We start from the raw sequence: 26,648 nt of genomic DNA, 5'->3' as shown, positions 1-26,648 counted from the left end.
TTAGACTTCTCATACCAAACAGCTTATTTTTAATATTTAAGGGAAGAAAATTATTTTAAAAGTCACTACACAGCTTAAACCCGAATGGTAACGAAAACCTTATGCTTATATTTTTGTAGTTTCTAAGGAGTTGCAAAATTTCAAACATACCCTTTACATCTGACCTTGACAACACTTTCCTTTCTAAGGATTTACTATCAAAAGTCTCTACGTCCCTATAACTCACGGTTTATGAGTACCTCAATTTTATCGATTTCTGAGGAAAAATGATAACAAGAAAACTATACTAGCAGAATACTTTCATATGGAAAAAAATCAGAGGTTTCAAGAGAGCACAAATTGTGCGAATTTATAAATAAATACCTAGTCAACATGTTGCAAACCGAAATCGACATTTCAGAAACAAAAGTTGAGAAACAAAAACAATGTGAGCATTTGACTTTTAACAAAAAAAAAAAACAGAAACTTTGAATGAAAAAGCAAAAGCTTCCTTTCATATCCTTAAAAAAATAACTTTTGTTATAAAACAACGGAGATGATCATAATCGAAGTTAATGCCAGAGTAAATAGCCTTTTTACACTGATAACGAAAATATATGGTCTATGCATAGTAGTGTTAACACGAAAAAAAATGTTTAAAGGAAATAACCCTTACAAAGAAACATGTTTAGTTAAACGGGCCCGGGGAGTTTTATATCTGAATAACATACCTGCTACGCAAGAAATAAAACAGAACAAAAATTTCTGAATGTTCAAAGAATGACTTATGATCAAATTGAACCGTATACCAATACGAAAAGGTGAAAATAAATAGTAGAATCCCACTGTTCAATAGTTATAGTTCGATCAAGTAAGAACTAATCCTGATAACAAACAAAAATCGAAGGAAAAACATATATAAGAGGAAAACAACGATTAAGCAGCAACACTGAACTACAACAATACCAAAGGAATGAGTGAGTTGAACCTTAATGTACGGCTATCTTAACCATCCGCTCACATGGCAATGTTATAAATACCGCTAAAATTACAACACTACATGACATGAACACAGTCAAACAAAGACCTAAAAATATAAACTAAAGAACAAAAGATTTAAATACTTATCTTATTTTGTTGTCCAGGTTAAGATCAAAATTTTACGACAAATATTGTCTATTAGAAAGGACACTTATTTATTATATTGTTAAATGTCTTATTGACAATATACAACATCTCCTAATATATTTTTGTTCTTTTCAAATTGTGGATGTCAGTACCATTAAAAGGAATTTTAGGCATTTTTTGTTGTTGAATAATAAGAACAGCTGTATGTTTAGTGGTATTCTTTTCAATTATAATTTGAATATCAAGCTTGTACGTTGAACTAGTCCAAACACATGAAAAGCAGCGACATTTGTTTAATTGTCTAAAGAGTGTGTGTTTGTTTTCCTCTTGCCGACCTTTAGGACAAATTTTAAGATAAATTTATCAAGAATGTCCATAGCACATCCTTGACACCTTGTTTTTTTTTTTTTTTTTTTATTTTAATCAAAAATAGAACTTGCAAATATAAAATATACCGCATGTATAGTTTTAGTTGTTTTTGAAATCCTAATTAAACACCTCTAAGAATACAAGTTTCGCTCGCTTATATTGATTATAAGAAATTGAAATATAGATTACGGAAGTGTTATTAATGGTCATTTTCAAATCAATTACCTTTAAGACGACGAAAAACTAACATATTACAATTCAATTCAACTAATATTTCTTCTCAGTTATGTTAGAAAACTAAGATACAAGGATAAAATCACAATTCTGAAAGGTCACCATAACACTTTAATTGAAATAAGCAAACAGAAATCTTATGTAAATGAATTTTTCCAGTTGTATATTGGAATTGAAATCATGTAAATATAGAATGTTCTAGTTTATATCCTCCTATGTCAATGCGTCTATACACTCAAATTAAAAAACATGGTACAAGTTTAGACAACAAAATGGTTGTTCGTGTCGTTGATTATTATCTTTGATATTTGTTTTCCGTAAATTATATTGTTATTAATAAGCTCGCTAGTTTTCTCGTATGAATAACATGAATAAGGTCAAATTGTTCATACCGGGAAGTCTTATCTATGACTCTACCGAATGGGGTTTGCCTACTGTTGAAGGCCTAACGGTGACATAATTATAATTGCTGATATTTATATGTTTATATCATTTGAAATCTAGTGTAGTTTTGTCTCATTGTTAATCAAACAACATCGATAGCTGCATTAGCACTCTTTATCAAAGGTAAACTTAAAAAGATGTTTAACAGCATCCTCAGCCAATTATGATAACTAAATATATACAAGCTATTAACGTAAAATATTATGTTGCTTTTGTGCATTTCAGAGAAATGAATAATAATCCCTTTACTACCATAGAAAAAGGTACCTTTCAGAATTTGACATTACTATATAGTGTGTAGGTATTAATTAGTTTTATCTAATATTGAAATTATTAATTTACCGTATATATAAATTTTCGTTTAGTGCCTAGAGAAGAAAAGGAAATTGCACATGGAACAAAAAAGAATAATGTATACCGAGTTTTCTGAATTTTAATGTTCCAAATTGCACGTCTGTATCATGAACAAAATCATATCGATAAAGTAGTCGTCCTACTTATACATACTGAATATCATATTGTGTGTTTTATAACAATGATAAAATTCTAAATGTGGTGATACTTGTCATATGCATCGCGCTAGAAGCAAAAACAAAATCCTCATGGAAGTCAAAAGCATTATGAATGAATTCAAACTTATAGTAATAATGGAAGTAAAAAGCATCATGATGAAATTCAAAAGTATCATGATGAAATTCAAAAGCATCGTGATTTAAGTCAAAAGCATTAGGTTGAAAGTTAAAAGCATCACAACGGAAATCAAAAGAATCATGTTTGAACAAAAAGCTGAGAGGGCCATCTTGTTCAAACTCTCGTTTTAACACAATCGGCTCCTAAATTTTAAAATAATCATGTGTCGAACCAATTTGAAGCATTTTAATTAGTACCGTTTATTTCATTATTGCCTAGTTGAAATGTACAATATTGTTTTGTTTATTTACAAAGATACAATAATCATTTCTACAATTTGATGTTTTAGATTAATCTTTGGGTCTAACTTATCAACAATCGAAACAGGCGCGTTTATTACTTTGCCGAATCTTTATATCATGTAAGTATTCTAAGTCGTTATGGTATTTAACTTTGGAAATACCTGCTCCTCATCAACGTAATTAACTAAACTCAACTTCCAAAAGAATATGTTGATCAAAATCCTTGATGATAACCTACCAATGAAGTTTGTTGCAAATGATAACCGTGTCAAACATATCGAAAGTATTTGTTTACAAAATCGATTTAATAAAACAAAACTTAGACATAAAAAAAAGTAAATCAATACTATAAAAGCTACAAATTGCTCCTTGCAAAGGAACCAACATTGTTATCGTTAATTCACGTCAGTTCTTTGCGATCAATAGTCATAACTGAAATTCCATGTCAGGTACGCTGATGCCTATATCGAATATAAAATTGAAGAAATAAGATGTATAACAACGAATGATCGAAAAGAGTAACCAGACACTGTGAGGCTTCCACTATATATGCTTTCTAAGTTTCAAATCACACTTCATAAAATCGACAACAGTTAATTTTTCTACTAGACATGTTCAGTTCGTGAGCAGGTCAACTGTTGAGGAAGCCGATAATGGAATATTGTACCAACAATACACTTACTTGACATCTCTTAGTAGTACTATTACTTTTACTTTTTTGCTTATGTACTGTTGTGTTGTATTACTGAAGAAATCGTCTATGAATATCAAAGTACAGCAATTTTTACATTTTTAAAGAACGGCTTGAGTATTTAATCATTTATCTGTCTAAAGTTAGAAATGCTGACGCGGACTGTATAAAAATCATAAAACAATGGTTAAAATTAGTTGGACAGTTCTTTATCGATGCCTGATTTTTTAAAAGTTGTTGTCATGTCAGTGTTTCTTTTAGAATATCAATCAAACGTGAAAGACTGGATCATACTTCATTCTCCTGAAACCAAAATCGCTTAAAGTCTTTACACAAAACGTTTTCTTGCTGAGTCTACTAAATGAACCACGAAACTTCTCAAGTTATTAGAAACTCAATTTTATCAACAATTGAAGTTGTATTTCTGAGTTACTGTTATTTAACCAACTCTTTTGGATATGCGGATCAGAATTAGCTTCTACAAGAATCGAATTATCTGTTTGAATACGTACAATTGAAGTCGCTTTTCTAGTGCAAACTACGCATTTATGACTTTCTATATTTTACACAAGCATGTCTCGTTTTGAATATATGCTGAAAAAGTTATTGAAATATTTACGAATTAGGTCCTTAATTTACAGCGAGTGTCTAAATGCGCCAGACATAGAACACTGCAATACTTTCTATAATTCAAACAATTTTCAATACTTTCAATAACGGAATTTGATGCGACTGTCATACAAGTGAGAGGTTTAGCGCTATAAAACCAGATTCAATCCACCATTTTCTACATTTGAAAATGCCTGTACCAAGTCAGGAATATGACAGTTGTTGTCCATTCGTTTAATGTGTTTTGTCATTTGATTTTGCCATTTGAGTAGGGACTTTCCATTTTGAATTTTCCTCGGAGTTCAATATTTTTGTGATTTTGCTTTTTGTTACAGAGACTTAGAAGACAATCACATAACTATAATACAGCCAGGAGCATTTAAACATCTACCAGCGATATACGCTATGTATGTATACAGTTTAAATGCAATTTCATTTAGAAACAAAATAAAATAGTCTATAGTCATTTATTGACAGAGTATGTTTCCTGTTAAATATATTATTTAGAAACGTCTACTTCTATTGCAGGACATCTAGGCATGAAACGTTTGTTGCTGGACGTAAAACAATCAATCCCGCGAGCGCGTAATATGTATACACTGCAGATTAGAGCATGGGAAAGGATATGTGCTAACAGAATGCATATATTTAATATATATATGTAGAACATATTTCAATAAAAAAACCAAGTTGTCTTCCATTTGTATAACTCAATTAAAATAATTGAATTTGAAACCATATACTGTATTGAGATAACGACCATCTTAGAACAGTCTTTCGCCCCTCTTTTGTGTCGTTTCGTGTTTGTTGTTGTTGTTTTTGTTTTTGTTTTGTTTTGTTTTTATTTTGTTTTTTTTTTGTTGTTTTGTTTTGTTGACTCGTACGTTGTAATCATTTCGACATGTGTTTATTTGTTTTTTTAATTTATTCTTTTTTTAACAATATTATAGTTTTATTCATCGAACCTTGCTTGTTACAAAAACAAACAAGATTCCAAGCTTCCCTTGATGTACCCTTTTACACTCCACTGACTACCCATGGAATAATCAGCTGATAAGATTAATTGACATATCCATTTATTAAGTAAACACTAGAATATCAATACTAAAAAAATATTCATTTATTATGGGTTTTTTTACTGTTAGTAACATTGGAATTATCATCTTAAGTCCATTGATATTTGTGTCTACTCTCTTAGTATATTCATTCTCAAAAATTCTGTAGACATCTATGTTGTTTTTTTTTGTTGTTGCTTGGATACAAAGAACGACTAATATATAGAGAAAATAGGTATTGTTATTAAAACAAATTATTGAATAATACTTGTTGCCTGTGATTCTCTACCCAAATATTAGGTGTTGTAGTTTTATGACAAAATTTTATATTACTTCTTTTAAAGAGATCATGTATTTGCTGCTAAAATCGAGTTAAATAAGAACATTATTATAAACACTTTTTTGTTTCGTCCCCTAGGGTTTCACCAGCCCAGTAGTCGGTAGTCGGAAGTAGTACTTCTGTGTTTACATTAATATCAATTATATGGTACTTTTTATAAATTTACTGTTTGCAAAAGTATGAATTAATCGAAATACTTAAGATTTTCTTATCCCAGGCATAGATTCTTAGCCGTATTTGGCACAACTGTATGGAATGTTTGGTCCTCTATGCTCTTCAACTTTATAATTGCTTGGATTTCTATCCATTTTGATCTGAGCGTCACTGATGAGTCTTATGTAGATGAAACGCGCATCTGGCGTATCAGCCCAGTAGTCAGCACTTCGTTGTTTTCATGAATATCAATTATATGGTTATGTTTTACCTGTTTATCCCTAATGACAATTCTTTTTTATTGCTCACTAGTAAATTATATAACTATTTTTTTTAAATACATGTAGTCAAAAATACCGATATTGTCATGTGATCTTGTTTCCATGGACATTTACTGAACTTCAAACAGAATCTTTTTTAGCACTGTGGATCCAGTTTTGTGGAATAAATTGCTTCAGTTTATGAAATTCAGCCATCCAGTTTACCTTAAACTTCAATTTCTTTAGAACTAGTTTTCTGACAATGACATAGTCTCATCCAGAATGTCATTTACGTATATTATACTACTTTTAATCCAGTTTTTTTATAAAAAATGTATTCCCTCATATTCTCTGCTTTCTTATATCAAAATATGTAAGTTGTTCTTTTGTTTGCCCACCCTCAGTCAAAATCAAGAACCTTTTTACTTATAGAATTATGGTACACAATCAAAATATTTAAAATGTTTAATATCATTTGAATTCATATTGAACATAAACAAAATATCATAATATACTTTTAGATAATAAAAAGGTATAAGTTTCCAGTTGACAAATTTACCAATAATAAGTCTGTATAACTATGATGCCTTTAGCGACATTAAATCTTTTTTAAATCGACCATTTATAAGCCCCCTTTTTCGTATGGACTTATAAGCAGGTTAACTTTTACTTTGTCAGGCTTCCAATGCCAAATATACTAAAAGCTTTGTGTTTCTTTTTCTTTAAGATAACTTTCATGAATTAAGCAAACGGTTCCCAATAATGTAAATGAAGGCAAGATTATTGTTTTATAATTAGTATTTTCCCAAAAATTGAAAGATTTCTTTTTTCCCATGTCTTGAACATTTTTAACACTTTTTCTATTTTATAATCCCAATTTATTTTTTGCATCCCTCTTTATTATGACCAAAAACACCTCTAGAGCTTTAATAGGTTTACCTCCCCAGTGATCCGGGAAATTGTATCTTTACATGATTGCAATTTCCTGATTCATAATCCTTCTGTTTTATTTCTATCTATCAATAAACCTGAAAACGAACCAAACAATTCTATAACATTAATTGAAGATACTACATCGTGCCTTTTTTTACCAAAAAAATGTTGTGTCATCTGCTTATTGCGAAAAGATAGCACTGTGACTTCTGCAATCTAATTAAACAGTGATATCTTTTACTTCGTTGCTATTTCTCATTTTTACAGCCACAATTTCAACATCCAAAATAAACAATAAAACTAATAAAGGACAACCTTGTCGGAGTCCCCGTGAATTATTGCAATTTTCTGATACCCACCCATCATTTATGATACTTGTTTGAACGATTTATACATAGTGTTAACCCACTTAATAAATGATTCGTTAAAGTCAAAAATATTGAAAGTTCAAGCGTAAAGTCCAATTTTAACGAATCAAATGCTTTCGTTTATCTATAAATAAAAAAAAAACACAATTTCACCTCAATTTTGTATGTTTCTGATCATGAGTAGTCTATAACATCTGGGATTTGTCTCAGATTGAACCCAGTTAATTTTTTTAACATCACCAGAAACTCTTATATAAATTTTGGAAGTACTTTTTTAAAACGTTGAACAAGAACATATAACAAAAATTTGAAATCTACATTTAAAAGGATTATTGGGCGATAATTTTCAAAAACTTAAGGGTCTCTCTTTTAGGATATCAAAGATGATATACTAGTACAATGTGAATATAAAAGACTGTTTCTATTATTTCCTGTATTTTTACACATTTACAATTTAAGTTTATTCCATTCCTCCACTCTAATTTTTCCACGCATATAAGTTGATCTTATTTTGTATCACTAATATACTTTTCTGTTAAATCTGTGTTTACATTTGTTTTATTATACACATTTTCGTTATAATGTTTTATTTTGTTTAGTAGTTTCTCTAGGTCCCACATTATGTCCTCATTATCTCCCTTTAGCTTACTCACAGATTTTTTTTCATTTTTTTAAGGGTAATACGACTTTTTATTTAGGTCATACCTTAAGTTTATTTCAACAGTAAAAGATCGTTTACTTGGTTATTTATTTTAGAAGGCTCTAGCGATAGTGATTCTACAATACAATTCAAGAACTCAACTTCAAATCCATTAAAAATCAAGTGACAGTTTAATGTGATAAAAGTAATTTTTGATTTGGTGTTCTCACTGGTACATAACCTATGCCTGATTTCGCCCTTTTCTATATTACCAAATAGTCACTTACCTTATTGGCACTTAGAGTGTAGATCCAAACCCTATGTGCTGTATGAACACGGTTTGGCTAAAGTAGTCATATGAAATATTTCATTTGACCTTAGTATAAATGTTTATGTTAAATGGTGTTCTTATGTTTAACTTGAAATGTGGCTTTAGATTGAACCAAAATTGGGCTGTATATTAACCATAGGCATTTTCTCTTTCGCCAAAAAGGTGCAATTGACATTTATATACAACTGTGTGTATATAGACCAATGTAGTTCAGTATATTGCTTAAAATACTGATTCCAAATTAAAAGAAATAAATGCAGTGTGTGATTATTATCTTCATGTCAAACCTGACAAATTCCCTAAAAAACATTTAAGAAGCATTTCAAATATTTATCATCATCCAGCATATGCAAAAAGAAATAGATTGAGTTGCTTAAAATAATAGAAACGTGTAATGATGTATCAATATTAGAGTCAAAAGACCTCAAAACAAAAAAAGATGTTACAGATCCATGAACACGAAAGTCGAAGAGAGTAATTGAATTTGTATTGATTTCCAAACATTTTAAAGGGTACTGCCTTTTCCACCTAGAATGTATGAGTCAAATTAGATATATAAACAATACTCAGACTACAATGTATATAATTAGCAGTTTAATAATTGAATGGAAAAAAAAACGATTATAGGATTGTTACATGATTAAATAATTAAACATGTTTAGCCCCCCAAAAAAAACACCTTTGGATTTTTTAAATAAAACTAAGGAGTACATTTATGATTTTAAACTTCAAATTGACAAATATTTATGTTATATTTCATTAAGTTAAGTAAAAACCATATACTTTTTTACATCTACTTAATGAATGTTCTGTACAGAAATGATTGTTATGGATATTTGGTATTTTTCATCTGCCAGTAATCAGAAATCAGTAATCAGAAAATAGATTCTTAAAGAACTCTATAAGACAGCAGAAAAAAAACCAGTCCAATTTTTTATCTCGTATCGTTATTAACCGTTACTCATGTATATTTGTGGGCTCAGTTCTAGTTTTCTCGTCATTTATTCAATGATTTGATATAGCTAGATCTTATCTTGTCAATTTTGAAAACTTGCCAATAATCTCACCAACTGTATCACTTGAAATCACTTCAAGATCATCACTTTTAATCACCTCCAGAGTATCACTTTAAGATTATAACACAATGTTGACTGCTGTATTTTTAGAGGTTTAGCTAGCTTTAAAACCAGGTGCAATCCAACATTTTCTACACAAGAAAATGCCTGTACCAAGTCAGGAATATGACAGTTGTTATCCATTCGTTTGATGTGTTTGAGTTTTTGATTTTGCCATTTGATAAGGGACTTTCCATCTTGAACTTTCCTCGGAGTTCAGTATTTTTGTGATTTTACTCTTTTCTTCATACCATCTTCAGTCTATCACTTTATATCATGATTAGAGTATCACTTTACATAACCTTCAGCCTATCACTTTACATCCCTTCATATAACTTTAAGTTTATCACGTTATATCACATCCAGTGTATAACTTTATATCCTCATTAGAGCATTGATTTATGTTTACCAACTGTTTTCAATTATCGTTGAATTCAAAACAATGTATACCATTTTGTTGTGGGCTGCGTTTTAGTATGTTGTCATTAGGTCAATGATTTGATATAGCTAGTTCTAAACTTATCCATTTCGAAATCCAGTTTAATTTATTTTACCACTTTGAATCATTTCTTGGGTAAACATTTTAATTACCACCAAAGTATCACTTTAAGTCACACATGTAATACCTAACATCACCACAAGAATATTACTTTTTATCATATACATGTAAATTTTACGGTCCAAAAAATTTTGAAAATATTTAAAGGCTATGAAAGGATTTCTATGCTTATTAACCCTTAACCATTAGTCCTTAGAATTGGTTCGGCGGGCTGATAATATTAACCTTTATTGATTGCTTCCAGAATGTTATCACATGCCTTTCCGTCCGTGACGTTTATCACATGCAACCTCGTGCATTTCCGGAAATTTAATTGTAAACCCTACACGACAGTGCAGAAAACCGCATTTGATTTAAGACTTTCCACAAAATGGTCGAGGAGCAACAATGAATTACCATTTAACATGCTTTGAAAGACATATCAAATTTTGAGTCCAAATCTAGACAGGTTCCAGCACCAAAATCTTCAGGCATTAATAAGATGCCACAAATTGTCCATGACAGTTTTAAAGGAAAAACTATGCACATGTTTTCGGGACAAACCTAACAGGAAAGGTGACAATATATTTTTCAAACTAAAAACATAATAATTGTTGTGATATGTCACAAGATAGATAAAATGCTTGTAATATCAATAAAAAACAATTGAAATTAAGAAATTTGTATTTGGTTGTCTGTAAGAAAAATTATTATCTAAAAGTTTAAAGAAAGAATTTTTTATAATAGTTCTTGTCTGTATTTCTTCTGCTGAAGTATATGATAAAAAGATCAGTACATGTAATTTTTCAAATCAGACCCTTTATCGGCCCTCGTTCATGATATCAGCCCTCGAGCCTGCGGCTGTTTGATATCATAACATAGGGACGATAAAGGATCTGATATGGAAAATGCCAAGTAATAATCTATACATATCACTTCGAGAGTATCACTTTGTATCACCTCAAGAGTATCATTTCTTATCACCTCCTGCGTATCACTGTTTCTCTAATTCTTCGTCAATTTATCCCTTTTTGCACCCATTGTATAACAAAAAAAATAATAAACGTGTGGTTCGTTCGATCTTAGTTCTTCATTGGTTAAAATCCGTATATGACGTCGAATTTTCTTGCTTTCCTCTGAATATCCAATTGTGATGGTATGAAAAAAGGCCACCATGCCTGATGACGTCATATAGAAAGAACACATCTTTTTGCAGATCATTCGAAAGGAAGGAATAAGTTCGCCTGCATATTGTATGAAAATCATTAGAGAAACAGGTTCCACCACCAAATCTTGTGTAAACGATATTTATCCTCTCTCGACAGTTAGATTTTAAATATTCAAAACGCTCGGCGAGCCTCGCGTTTTAAATTTGAAAATTTAACTGTCTCGAGTGGATAAATATCGTATCACACTCGATGCAGTGATACAATCTATATTTTTCTAATTCTTTGTCAATTTATCCATTGTATAACAAAATTTAATCAACATTTTCTGCATCCATTGTATAACAAAATTTAATCAACATTTTCTGCATCCATTGTATAACAAAATTTAATCAACATTTTCTGCATCCATTGTATAACAAAATTTAATCAACATGTAGTTCGTTTGATCTCAGTTCTTCATTAGTTAAAATACGATTATGACGTCGAATTTTCTTGCTTTCCTCTGAATTTCCTATTGTGATGGCATGAAAAAAGGCGACCATGCATGATGACGTCTATAGATAGATAGATAGATAGATAGATAGATAGATAGATAGATAGATAGATAGATAGATAGATAGATAGATAGATAGATAGATAGATAGATAGATAGATAGATAGATAGATAGATAGATAGATAGATAGATAGATAGATAGATAAGAAGATTTGGTATAAGTGCCATTGCGACAACTCTCCATCCAAGTCACATTTTGTCAAAAGTATTGTTCACAGTGCAGCCTTCATCACGAGCAAATGCTCACACCGAACAACAAGCTATAAAGGTCACCAAAATGACTAGTTTAAAACCGTTCAAACAGGAACACCAACGGTCTTATCTGTATAAAAAGACTTGAAACAAGAATCACATATGAACCACATCAACAAACGACAACGCCTGAACATCAGACTTTAGACAGGTGCAAACAAATGCACTGGGTTATACGTTTTAAAATGCGCCAACCTTCACCCTTATCCGGAAACAATAGTGTAAACATCACAGTATAGAAAGACACTCTATAAAATATCATTTGAAATCGCTAAACTCGATAAACAGACATATCAGAAATAAACAAGTGAACATACACTAATTGAACAATATATGACACAATGTTAATACAAAATTAATAAAAAAAGGGGAAACGTAAAACATTATTAGAAAGACAACCATAACCTTTGACAAAATGCCGCCAAACATACAAACGTTCACCGGGAAATAAAACTGATTTTTATTACCACCAGGGTATCACTTTATATTTCAAACAAGCATATCATTTAATATCACCTTCATATTATCACTTAATGTCCCGAGCAGGGATCACACGTTATGTCCCCAGCAAGGGTATCATTTTATATCACCACCAGAGTATCTTTTCAGGCCATCACCACGGTATGACTATATATCACTGCCAGGGTATCCTTTTATATCAGCACCAGTGTATCACTTTATATCACCACCACGTTATCATATTTTATCATCACCAGGTTATATAATTATCCCTTTAAATCAAGGCAATAGTTATTTTTATCACCATCAGATAATACTTTTATATCAAGACCTGATATCATTTTATATCCTGAGCTAGGGTATTACCTTATATCCGCATCATGGGTATCTCTTTATATCAAAAACAGGGTATCACTTGATATTCACAACAAGGGAATCACTGTTTATCACCACCAGGATATCACTTTTTATCTAACAGTGTATCACCAGTCTAGTTGTCAATACACTGATACTTGCATGCGAATACTGATATTGTGTTTTGAAAAATTTACAATATCTTTAAAATCATATTATATCAGGAAATAAATATCTCCAAACCTTTGATTCCTTGTCTGGCTTTGTGCCAACTTTTCTTGTTAGGTTTACCACTTCTTCAATTATTTAATAAGATTTGGATTTTAAATTCTAGAATGTTTACATTCTACACAACCCTAAACATGAATTAAGTTATGTTCAGTTAGAAACTGTTTTTGTCAAAAAAATGTGTGGGTCTTATGATTTAGAAATCAAAAATATTGATGTCTTTACTGTTCGTAATGAAAAAGTCGAGAATGCACAAAATCCACTGATGACCATAGAGTAGCCAAAAAGGCAATAATCGGGAAGGTAAACACGATGCTCAAGATATACTTGTCACACACTAAGACCCGTCCCAAGTAAAATGCAGATATCGCATTTGTAAGCCATTCATTAACGATGAACAAAACAGATATGGTTGCATTGTTAGTCAGAAGTACGCGATCAAGAAACTCAAGTTTAAGAAAGAAAAATTACAAAAGATTGTGTACTATGCTTCTCCATCGTGATGCTTGGAATAATAAACGAATTGTAAATGTAAAAGCAATTCCATGACTCGTGAGTGACCACAAAACCCTACAATATGACTTGGAAACGAGCGACATTACTCAGAAATGAGTTTGACACTTAATCGTTATTGGTTTTCTTGGTGGGTAACTAGTCCATTACATAGGAATTTTGGGAGTCATTTTCTCGATTCTGCTGCAAGATTTTTGTTTATTTAGTTGAGGGTCAATTGTTCTGTATACACCACAATTTTGAGAAAATAACACTGCATAAATACTAACCACAGTTAAACATAGAAATACTATTTCGTTTTTTTCTTCTTCAGATATTTGTTCAGCAATCAAATAAATGCAATACAACGTGGAATATTTGACAACCTACAAGCGCTTATCCGACTGTACGTATTCATTATACTATATTTAACGATATGTAAAAGGAAACAAAATCTTAATTCACACAAACGCAGGCTATGATAGAAAGACGATGGATATGGGATATTCATTTATGACACAAAATATGTGTATGCACAGAAAAACTCACAAAAAGCAAAGGAACCGTCTTTTTTGCAGTTTTTCATCTCGAACTCACAGCGAGGCCTTCAACAGGGAGCAACAAAGTCATCATCTCACTGCAGATTTTAGACGGCTCCTAGCACCGGCTATGACGGATTTCATTTCTGTAAAAATAATTTTAATAGACTTTGTCAAATGTAACATCACCAAATCAAGTCAAAAACAGAACACACAGAAAAGAAGTACTTATTCAAAATAAAATAGTTCCTACAGTTAGGTGTAAACATCAACCTATGTACATTATGATTTGATAAATTATGTATGAAATGAAAGACGAAGGACTGTGATCGTTGTAGAACACATTTAGACAGATAATTTTCAATACTACACAAATATATGAAGGCATTTTAAAATTGAGGGAAAAAATTGCATGTTTCTCCGAAATGAAGTTCTTGGTTTGGTGTATCTATAGTTCTAGTGCGGTCTGGTTTGTAAATAACCTAATATCGACCACCCTAATTGATTGATGGTGATTTTGGTTAATATGTATTCGGTTGTTATGCTTATGGCTAGCTGTAACTATATTGATCGACAATGTAACCATTAAGTCTTGTAAAATTAAACAAAACATTCGTCATCAATTTTGAATTCATGAAGTAAGCTTACTTAAAACAAAATTAGACCACACAACTTGTTTTTGTCTTACATATTTATCCGACGGTTGAAGACGATGAATGAGTAATGTATCTTGACATTTGTATCTCCGTCAATTTCTAAACAAAAAAATATAGAAACTAACAGTTAAATCGATTCTGCCAGATACACAAAAAAGCAACTATGTCCAGAAGGATTAAACAAAATATCTGATAATTTTTTATTAAGTTAAATTGTATAACGTTATATCGTCACCATAGCTCCGAGTTCAACAATGAATGACATTTACTGTCAATTTCTTTTAATGATTTATTAAGGATAAGTTATAAAGTAGATTCTGATTTAACGTTTTTAGTAACACAAAGTGTTTTGTTTGTAGGCGTTTGTTTTTGTTGCTGTTCAGTGTTTCTGCGGTTCTGTTGTTTTACATTTTATATTTGAATTATAGAAGACGTATAATGTTATGATATAATCGGCGTTATCGGCGTCGTAGGTGTCCTCGTTGTTCAAAGAAAATTGACTGATTTTTAGACAATAACTTTAGTATAGGTGTATAAATCTCTATTAAATAGTACCATAAGAAGTAAAAGTACAAAAATACTGAACTCTGAGGATAATTCAAAACGGAAAGTCCCTACTCAAATGGCAAAATCAAAGGCACAAACACATCAAATGAATGGATAATGACTGTCATATTCCTGACTTGGTACAGGCATTGTCTTATGATGGAAAATGGAGGATTAAACCTGGTTCATAGCTAACTCAACCTCTGAATAATGTTCCTTGTCACAAAGGGAGGGTTGGGATTGACTGTAGGGGATACTTTATAGGAATTTGGGTTCAAAAGATGCCCGTAACAAGCTTTTTTCTTGTTTCAGGACAATAACTTGTGTGTAAATGTATAGATCTTTATAAAACTTTATCACACGGCTCTATATCTCTGGGGTTACTATTTCTTCTAAAGTAGATTCTTTGATAGACAGAATATAATAGTGTATTAAGATTTTGGCTTTTGGGTCCCACTTACAAATTTGTCCACATTGAGGTCCAACGGGTGCAAAATAAACTTTTTTGTTTGGTTACTTCAAAATTTAATTCTTAGGGTTCTATTATATGCTGAATCTAACGATAGTTACATTTTGGATACTGGACCATAAAAGGTATATATCAAATTTCATTTGTTTTATGTTATTAGACCACATTCATTCTGTGTCAGAAAATATGCTATGTCAAATACTTAATCACATTCCAAATCTAGAGATATAATGCAAATTTAACAGAAATTGTAAGTTGAATAATACTTAACAAATAAGACAGAGCATCATGTTCTAATTTTAGAATGCCAAGCGGAGCATTTTAAATAACACATATAAACGTTATATGCATATAAGAGGGCCAAAGATACCAGAGTGACATTCAAACTCGTATGTCGAAAAAAAAAACAGACAACGCCATGGCTAAAAAAAAGACCAATAGACAAACAATAGTTCATAAAACACAACATAGAAAATATAGTCTGAGCATTACGAAACCCACTAAATATTGGAGGTGATCTCAGGTGCTCCGAAAGGGTATTGAGTATTGGCTCCTATTTAGACCTTTTCCCCAGCATTTAAGCAAAGAAAACTGCCTAACATACTAACAACAGGTAAACATAGCAATACTTATTTGTTTTATTTTAGATCGTTGTACAATAATCAAATAACTGCACTACAACGTGGAATGTTTGGCAACCTACAAGCACTTACCGAACTGTACGTATACATTATACAATATTTACGAGATGTAAATGGAAACAAGATCTTAAGTCAAACAAACCCACTATAATAAAAAAAACGATGGATGTGGGATATTCATTTATGACACAAAATATGTGTATGCCATAAAAAAAACTCACAAAAAGCAAAGGAACCGCGCTTTTATTGAAATTTTTTGTTCATCTCAAACTCACAGCGAGGCCTGCAACAGGGATAAAAGAAAGAAAGCCATCATCTCACTGCAGGTTTACGACGGCTCCTAGCACCGGCTATTAGCTCTAATAGACTTTGTAAAATGTAACATCACCAAAATCAGGCCTTGTCAAAAAGGAACATACCGGTAAGAAGTTCTTATTCAAAATCAAATAGTTCCTACACTTAGGTGTAAACATCAATCTATGAACATTATGATTTGGTAAATTATGTATCAAATGAAAGGTGAGGGCACAAATTGCATGTTTCTTAGAAATGAAGTTCCTGGTTTGGTGTATCCATAGTTCCAGTGCGGTCTGGTTTGTAAATAACCAAATATCGCCCACCCTAATTGTTTGATGGTGATTTTTTGTTAATATGTATTCGTTTGTTATGCTTATGGATATCTGTAACTATATTAATCAACAATTCAACCATTAATAGTATGATCCTTTAAAGCCTCTACATGTAAAAGTAAACGAAAACATTCGTCAGTAATTTTAAATTCGAGAAGTAAGCTCACTTTAAAAAAAAAAGCGAAACCACACAACGTGTTTTTGTCTTACCTTTTTTAACACGATTAATGAGTAATGTAACTTGACATTTGTCTCCTCGTCAATTCCTAAACAAAAAAATATAGTGAATAACAGTTAGTTCGATTCCGCCGGATATACAAAAAATCTGATTAAGTTAAGTTGTAAAATGTTATATCGTCACCATATCCTAGTTCAAAAATGAATGACGTTTACTGTCAATTTGTTTTAAGGATTTACTGAAGGATTAGTTATAATGTGATTCTGATTTAAATGATATCAGTTAGGGAGCAACCATCAAACTTCAAGGGGGGTATGGATTTTTTGTTAGTCAGAAATAGGTTTTTTTTTTCGTGCAAAGCGCTAACAAATTTACTTAGTTTTTTGACACGATCAATCAGATTTTTTTTTCAATTTTTAACACTAAGGTATTGGGGATTTTTTGTCTTCTGCTTGACAAAAAAAAAATGTCCATCAAATAGGGGATCAGAATATTTTCCCCCCTGGAAGTTAAATAGTCGTTCCCTTTGAAATATTTTGTGTTTGTTGGCGTTTGTTTTTGTTGCAGTCCAGTCTTTCTGTTGTTCCTTTGTTTCCGTCTTATACAGTGAAACCTGTTTTAAGGGACCACTTAAGGGTGAGCAAAAAAAGTAGTCTCTTAAGACAGATGGTCTTTAAATAAAGGTTCAATTCGTATGAAATGTACTACAGAGGGATATAAAATTAATGGTCTTATAACACAGGTTTTTTGCTTAATACAGGTGGTCTCTTGAGCAGGTTTGACTGAAGTTGAATTATTAAAGTCGTAAAATGTTATGATATAATCGGTGTCTTCTGAATCGTTGTCGTCCTCGTTGTCCGAAGAAGATTGCCTAATTTCTAGACAATACCTATAGTTTAAGTGTATAGATCTCTATGAAATAGTACCACACTGTTCCTTTCCACAAAGGGAAGGTTGGGATTGACTTGACAATAACTTGTGTATAAATGCATGAATCTTTATAATAGTTTATCACACGGTTCCATATCTCTGGGGTTACTACATCTTCTTATGTATATTCTTTGATAGACCGAATCTAATAGTGTATTTTGGGTCCCATCTACAAATTGGTCCACATTGAGGTCCAAATGGTCCAAAATAAAATAAAAATTGTTTGATTTCTTCAAAATTGATTTCCTGGGGTTCTTTTATGTGCTGAACGTAACGATAGTTGGATTTTGGATACTTGACCATAAATGGTATGTATCACCTTTCATTTGTTTTATGTTATAAGACCACATTCATTCTGTGTTAGAAATTATGCTATGTCAAATACTTAATCATATTCCAAATTCAGAGATATAATGCACTTTTAAAAGAAATTGTAAGTCATAGTTAAAAAAAAGATAGAGCATCGTATTCTAATTTTAAAATGCCCAGCGGAACATTTTATTTTTCACATATAAACGTTATATACATTATTGTTATCAAAGGATACTAGGCTTATAATTTGACACACCAGACGAACGTTTCGTCTACATAGAGAATTTTAAGTTTCAAACGAAACTTATGTACGTTAACACAAGTAACTTATACTTACATTTATACGGCTTTATAAGACATAATATAAATTGTGGTTGTCTCCCTTCCCCGGTTTCAGCATTTCAGATTTCAGTCGGATAGTTGTGATATTGTTTTAATTCTAAAATAACATTCATGTATCAGGCACGGACCATTCGATTTTCGGTTTGGTGTTTGGGGGGGGAGGTTGCTGTGAATTTGAATTGAAGATATTGATTGCCCTGATTTTGACTGAATGAAATTGATTGCACAGTTGGAAATGAAAAAAAATAAACAAGTTTATGCGTTGAATATAATGGTTCTTCTTAATACAATCATATCTATTTGGGAGGGGCCTAGATCAAATTTGAAGTAAAAAAACAGGACCCTCGAATTTATTGTTAAACAAATTTTGGAAGAGCATTTTCAAAATGAAGAGGCAGAATAATTTATTTTTATTTCTCTCCGTCTTTTAACATGTTTAAAACTTTTCAGTTCGATTTGGCCGTTTCAGTCTGATTATTGGTTACTAGTGGGAAGTTTTTCAGTAATGATATATTATCTTTAAAAAACTTAAAATAAAATTATGACGCAGAAAAGAAAATGAACTTAAATATCGTTGGTAATACTCGGTAGTTTGTCTGCAGACCATGTAGACTTACTGTGTACTACACATAAAAAATTACAAATAATTTACGCAGGGGTCGGGTGTCTGTGATTTGATCCTACCTTTTGTTTTTGGAAAATTAGAAAAATTACGGAAAAATTACGGAAAAGTAGACAATTGTTTTTTTCTTTTATTCTGGAACCCCTCTTTTTGAAATGTCTTGATCCGCCCCTGTTACTAATCTACCACTTTAGAACCAATGTTTTGCTATATATTCAAGTTTGTTGTAGTCCGGATTATAACGTAGCAGATATAGTCTGATAGCTTCCCGAATTAAATCAACAGAAATTGAACTCTCCTATAGAAAACCATAGAAATGTATGTCGTATATTTACAATTGGATGAAATTTTCTGAAAGTTATTTTTAATAATTTAAGTTATGATTTCTTGCTATTGGTGTATTACTCTTGATTTGAAAATACTATCACATGTTTTCCCTTGATTGAAATTCAAATGCATTTGTCAAAAACTAACACAAAAGGTAGTTTCAGAGCTAGGTAAGTCTTTACTTTGGGACCTCCTTTGGCTTGATAACTAGTTTGATCTGAGCGTCACTGATGTGTCTTATGTAGACGAAACGCGCGTCTGGCGTATTAATTATAATCCTGGTACCTTTGATAACTATTGAGCATATATACGGATTTTCACCCAATCAAATATGCTGCTTCATTCAGCTTTGATTGTCGGTCCAATATTTAAGGCAATGCAACCGGAAAAAAATATAAAAATGACCATTTCCGAAAACCCTACTCGGAATAGTTCACCTGTTATGGTAATAAATTGATTTGATTGACAGTTCAATCCAATTGCCATGTGACAATCAATTTCTATAGTTAATACGCTGATCGTGGTAAAAGGGGGCGGGTCCAATAATCTAAGAGTCTAATCACGCTCCGGTGATATAAATGATTAAGATATTATTACCCATTATGCGTCATTTGATACCGTATCTCGCCTTCGATAGCTTTCATGTCGGCTTGCAACTAATTTTGTCGACACGTCGACCTTTTCTCTCCGCGAAAGCATTTTTTTTCAGAGTAATTACCTTTCCCCAGCGATGCTTCGAATAGTAATATTATCACAATGCTACCTTCTATCCCTCTGCCTGTCCAGCCGTTCGTCCGTTCGTAACAACCATAATAATAACACTCTTGAATCTGCTTCTGCAAATTTATCACACTGTTTTTTTTTTCACTTGCCATACTTTCCAGGTAAAAGTTTTCAAACTGCTTTTTTGGATAATTTTTTTGTAATGGCACACACCACACAGATCATTCATTTTAAAAAAGAAAAGCTGAGTTATCAATAAGACAAAAGAAATCATGTTTGTATTCTTACAAATATTAACAAAACCCTTAATGGCAATCAAATAAAATAACCCCCAAAACGAAATGATAATCAAATAATATCCCTAAATATTAGAAAAACATTACAACCTGCATGTATATATTTACCTAAATTACTAAACTTGTGTCCTTAATCTTTGATCAACTTTAACCTTTTTAGAATAAATATGTTCAAACACTAATTTTCCCGTAAACTCTTTGATTGCGACACGCCATATTGACAAATTAGTTTAAATTGGTAAAATTGTTAACTGTCCCATGCAAACAAAGTTTGCCTTTTCGTATGTTCAGATATAAGTGTAAACTCTCGCTCGTGGAATACGCTATTTTAAAAAGATTTGAACTAAATCGAGAAAGAGAGACACACACAATTTTACAACGACCAAGTTTAGGTGTATTACGTACTTCAAAATATACGATTTTTGTTTAATTTATAAGTTTAATGGTCAGCGGGAGATAACAATTAACATTTTTTGAAATGTTAAGGTATATTACGTTTAAGTACGTCAAAAACCTAAAGTTCTCTCATAAGACTCACCAGTGACGGTCAGATCATAATATTAAGAAATCATTAAATAGAGTCGAAAGATAACAAAGGGACATTCATACTGAGAAGTCGAAAATAAACTGACAACACCATGGCTAAAAGAGAAAAAGACAAACAAACAAACAAAAAAACAAACAAAAGTACGGAGAACACAACAAAGAAAACCAAAGAGTGAGCAATACGAACCGCACCAAACATTTTGGGTGATCTCATGTGATCAGAATGAGTAAGCAGAACCTGCTTCACCTTTGGAAAAAGTGAAAACAACACGTTATAATGTTGATGCGTCCGAAGGAACCCATCATGTTTCTGTGTACATTTATCATATATGTTAGTTGTTCAGGTAACAGACTAAGGGTCCCTGTTTACAAAATGAGCCGTCTTTCTAGGGGAAAAAGAAGACTAAAATGTACTCCTTTTTTTTACCTTAATTTTACGATTAGTTTCACAAATATATCCATATTATAAGAAGCATCTAATTCTATATCGGGAGTTCAATATAGTAATTCATTTATAAGATACCCACAAAAACATGTGCATTAACTGCAACACATATAATCGGCTAACACTTTTATATAAACAAGCTTCAATGAACTTTCTGCATCCCATGCAAGAGCTCACAGAGAAAGAGACTGATTTAGAGGATACATCAGCTCTCATCAGCAAATCAATTAGGCTTTTGTGCCTACGGAAATTTCCAATTTCCGCGGATAAAATGTGTTTACTTGTTCAATTTGGGATGGTAAGTCAAAACAAACGGCACACGTTTGTTGGCCGTTTAGTTTTTCTATTGTAAAAATAGATTTTGTTAGAATGAGAGGAATGTGGCTTTTCTTCTGTAGCCCCAAATTTTAAAGTGAACGCTGAGTTCTTGCAGTATCATTTGTGGAGCAATTCCGTTGTGTTCGTATGGCACTGGCTGTGTGAAATTATCTTGGTACAATGTTTCGGATGACAACTCAACGGAGAATAACATTGATGATTGTTTGTGGATTTGCAATACAGATCTGTAAATATGATCACACCCTTCACGTGCGTAGCAGTGTCACTGTGATCTTAGAGTCAGATATTTCATAAATGAACTTTATAAAGAGATGGGCATCGTTGACAGTTACTGAATTAAAATGAAATAAATGTCTACGAATATAACACGCTAATTGATGCATTAAAAATTTTCTATTAAATTTTGAATAGAAATAAGCAATATTTCGTTAGACAAACTAGCTTCATCAGTCGTGTGCATCAAACAAATGCAGCCAGTTAAAACGTTTTAACAGGCGCCATCCATTACCCTAACCTGCAACAGAAGTATAACATTATAACATAAAAATACACCCAATAAAAATCAATTGAAATGGCTTAACTCGATAAAAAAGTAATATTAACAAAAAGAAATATTAACAAAAACAATAGATTACCAATATGTTTATTGATCAATTTCTACATCTTTGTGTAGTACAGCTCTTAAAACAGAATAACCACTGGTACTTTGTTCGTTTGACTTAACTGGTCGTAACGCTATGGAATGCTCAAGTTGTCTTATTGGATACTATGGTATAATTACCTCATATTTAAGATTTTTTTAGCAAAACATTTTGTTTGTTCAAAATGCTATTATGTAAGCAGTTAAAAGAAATATATTTGGTTATTTTAATTATCTGCTTAAATTTTCGATTGTATTTCAATGATTACATTTAAAATATTGAAGAGGTGATGAAATTCGAAAATATGAATTTAATTCATCCCTCACCGGTTACAGGATAACAAATGCATTATGGTTATCTCAGCATTACTTCGTTTCAGAGATTTGCGTAACAATCAAATAACTACAATACAGCAGGGAGCATTTCAAACCTTATCAGCACTGCAGACACTGTAAGTATGCATGTGTATAGAAATAAGACGATGTGGTATGAGTGCCAATGAGGCAACTCTCCATCCAAGTCACAATGTGTAAACAGTAAACCATTATAGGTGATAGTACGGCCTTTAACACGGACTCTTGACTAACAACGAGTAGAAAGCTATAAAAATCCCAAAATGTCTTGTGTAAATCAATTGACACAGGATAACTTATTGTCTAATCATTAAAAAAACGAGAAACACTTATGAACCACATCAACATATGACAACCACTGAACAACATATTACTGCCTTAGGACAAATGCGGCTAGTTTAAACGTTTTAACAGGTGCCAACCTTCACCCTAATCGGCAGCAGTAGTTTAACATTACAACATAGAAAGGCACACTATAACATATCAATTGAAACGGCTTACCTCGATCAAAAATAAATGTTAACAAAATTAATATATTACAAATATTTGTATTCCTCAAACACTTGTCAATTGTTCGTTTGACTTAACTAGACTTAACGCTATGGAATGCTACGATTGTCTCAAGGAACACTATGACATAAGGTGACATGGTTTTATTATGAGAAGATATTTTGTGATACATAGTATGGTTTTCACACTACTTAATGATGTTGTGAAATGCTCAATATAGTTATTATGTAAGTTATATTACATGATATGGTTTCGTAATGACTTGATATGCTTTTAGCATTACTTAATATTATTTCATTAATTAAAGAAGCTATGGCTTTAGGCAATGTGGTTTAAACAATACTTGATGTGTAAGCGGTTACACGGAATATGGTTGTTTCAGAACGTAATATGTGGTTTCTTTATTTTATAGTTATGATGTGTTCGTTCCAGTTTTTAATATGGTTTTTTTCATTACTTGATGAGGATATCACATAAATTGTTGAGGCAACCTCGCTTACCCTTTTTGAAAAACATTTTTTTAAACCAATTTTAATGTTGTTTGTTGTATGAGCGTCGGATGGGGGTGCTATCTATCGAGTAAAACTTCGCGGGCGTTACTGTTCGCGTTATTCAATTCAAGACATAAATAAAGCCAAAATTAGAGTTAAAGTTACAGGTTTAGTTACATTTACAGGTAGAGTTAAAGTTACAATTCAAGTTCATTTTATTCGAGTAACATTTCGAAATATTTGAAATAAGTACTTATTAGTTAATATGATAAAATTCGTCCAGCATAACAAAAGGGAGGTAAAAGGTAACAATGAGAAATTCAAACTCACTAGTCGAAAACGAACTGACAATGTCATGGCAAAAGAAACGGAAGAATTTATCTTAACTATTTGTACGAAAATAAGTTTGAAATGGAAATGGGGAATGTGTTAAAGAGACCAAATAGCAAACAACCACAGAATACCACGAATGGGTTTTCATCACAGCGAGAACATCCCGCACCCACAGGCGGGCTTCAGCTGGTCCCTTAACAAATGTTTACAATTCAGTGAAATGGACGGTAAACTCCATAACATATTAGTAAACTTAAATTTCTAAAACATAGAAGACTGACAAAAGCAACAAGCTCCTGACTTGAGACAGGCGGAACAATGCGGCGGGATTAAACATGTTTTGTGAGATCTCAACCCCCCTCCTTATACATCAAGCAAATTTTGAATAAACAAACACACAGCAATACATATATGAGAATAACCTTACCCGTATCATGTCAACAACTTGTTTTAGATTAAATGGGTTTATCAATGATGTAAAGACCACATGAGTAAACCAATATTAATATCAAAATATGCCATCATTATAACAAAACATGTGACAACATAAGCTCAGCCGTTTGCCGTCAATGGTTACACAGGTCTAACACCATAATAAATAAATAACTCCTCTCAAGTTTAGCCCAAGAATGTATTATCTGTGGCGATATTTGAACCCCTACTTTTGTTACATAGCGGAAACATTAACTGTTTGGTCTCGTGCTTGATGATTGTCATATCTACTTCAATGCTGAACAATATAACATTGATATTGCACTTTCTAAATCTGTTGTACAGAATATTTCTGTTTACATTTAACCATTAATCAACAGATAAACACCAAAACAGATTATTTTGGCGACCAATTCTTCGATTGTTCGAACAATACAATAAGTTATTTGATTTATATATCTCACCGATATTTAGATATAAAATTTCAAATAAAGGAAGATTTGCTTTTTTAGTATTTTTGTACGTTGTTATACTATGAAAATTTACCAAAACTCCAAATGTTTTCATAATGTATTGTATTGATTTCGGGTCATATTAAGTTAAATATAAAACATATACTATTATAGTATTACTTATTAATCGGCAATGGTTGAATTAATGTGGGTTTGTCTAGAATGTGATGCGCATACAACTACTTGATAAGATAATGACGTCATACCTCGATTTGTCTATTCTTAATTGATTCATAAGTTTAGAACATGATCTAACTATTTTTGCCTTGCTTTATATTTTTCAGAGACTTGTTAGGAAACAATCTGACATTTATCAAGAACGACACTTTCGAACATAACACTAACTTACAATATTTGTAAGTACAAATATGTTTATTGAACAATTAATAGTTTAATGACATTCACAACCGATTTTTAAAGCAGTATTATATTATTTGGTTCCTATTTCATCGTGAGATAGTGACAGATCAAACACTGCAGTTGAATAAAATTTGTTGATTGTGAATCATCCACATGATCCTTACCTGTTTACGAGGTAAATTTCTATGTCTATAAAAATTTAAACATTAATCAATACTAAAATTTAAGATGATAAAGAATATAAACATAACAGTATTTGGTACAAAATTAACAAAGATTAACAAAACATGTATAAGTTTCAGAGAAGATAGTACGATAAAAAGTTTTTACTCGTTTTACCTTCAAATTGGCCAGTATAGTAATAAAAGTTGTTACAGTAACAAACTACTTGAAATTTTACAGATGTTATACAGGGATACATTTATCATAGATCTATGTAACAAAATCACGATTAAAAAAGTTTATTTAATTTCTAACGCATTAAATTGCAAAAAAACTGTAACTGCTGGAGTTGTTTTGAATTGTCGTAGCTATATAAAATGTCAGAGAAAAAAATAGTGACCAGTATAAAATACTTGCAACCTTAGGCGTTACTATTTTAGCGATCAATCAGCAGTCATCGATCAGTCATCGATCAGTCAAGTTCAGGTCAAACTCACGTCACCAATCCGTCAGACTTATAGTAAAAATATTTGACTGATCGGACTGATCGGACGGATCAGACCGATTGACCTTTCTGATGAATTGAACTGTTCTATGTCACAGAATTAACTAATAAAAATTACGGAATCTAAGTTTTGTTTCATATAATCAAAATGGCGCCATGGAAAATACGAAACGTTCAAGTAC

At 31.6% G+C, this 26,648-nt stretch overlaps 1 protein-coding gene across 2 annotated transcripts in view; it reads left to right on the top strand.

Moving 5' to 3' along the window:
• The window catches only part of LOC127739089 (slit homolog 1 protein-like), a 296,950-nt gene that overhangs the window by 28,359 nt on the left and 241,943 nt on the right, over positions 1–26,648 (top strand). For both annotated transcript variants that reach the window (XM_052250683.1, XM_052250682.1), the window contains exons 3-9: positions 2,380–2,451; positions 3,134–3,205; positions 4,722–4,793; positions 13,962–14,033; positions 16,485–16,556; positions 23,188–23,259; positions 25,724–25,795. In XM_052250683.1, the coding sequence (XP_052106643.1) occupies positions 2,380–2,451; positions 3,134–3,205; positions 4,722–4,793; positions 13,962–14,033; positions 16,485–16,556; positions 23,188–23,259; positions 25,724–25,795 (504 nt within the window). The remainder of the gene's footprint in view (positions 1–2,379; positions 2,452–3,133; positions 3,206–4,721; positions 4,794–13,961; positions 14,034–16,484; positions 16,557–23,187; positions 23,260–25,723; positions 25,796–26,648) is intronic.

Source organism: Mytilus californianus, unplaced genomic scaffold (assembly GCF_021869535.1).
Source record: "Mytilus californianus isolate M0D057914Y unplaced genomic scaffold, xbMytCali1.0.p SCAF_4, whole genome shotgun sequence".
Taxonomy (NCBI): domain Eukaryota; kingdom Metazoa; phylum Mollusca; class Bivalvia; order Mytilida; family Mytilidae; genus Mytilus; species Mytilus californianus.
Note: the sequence above shows the minus strand (reverse complement) of the source record. Positions and strands in the feature narration are given on the sequence as shown.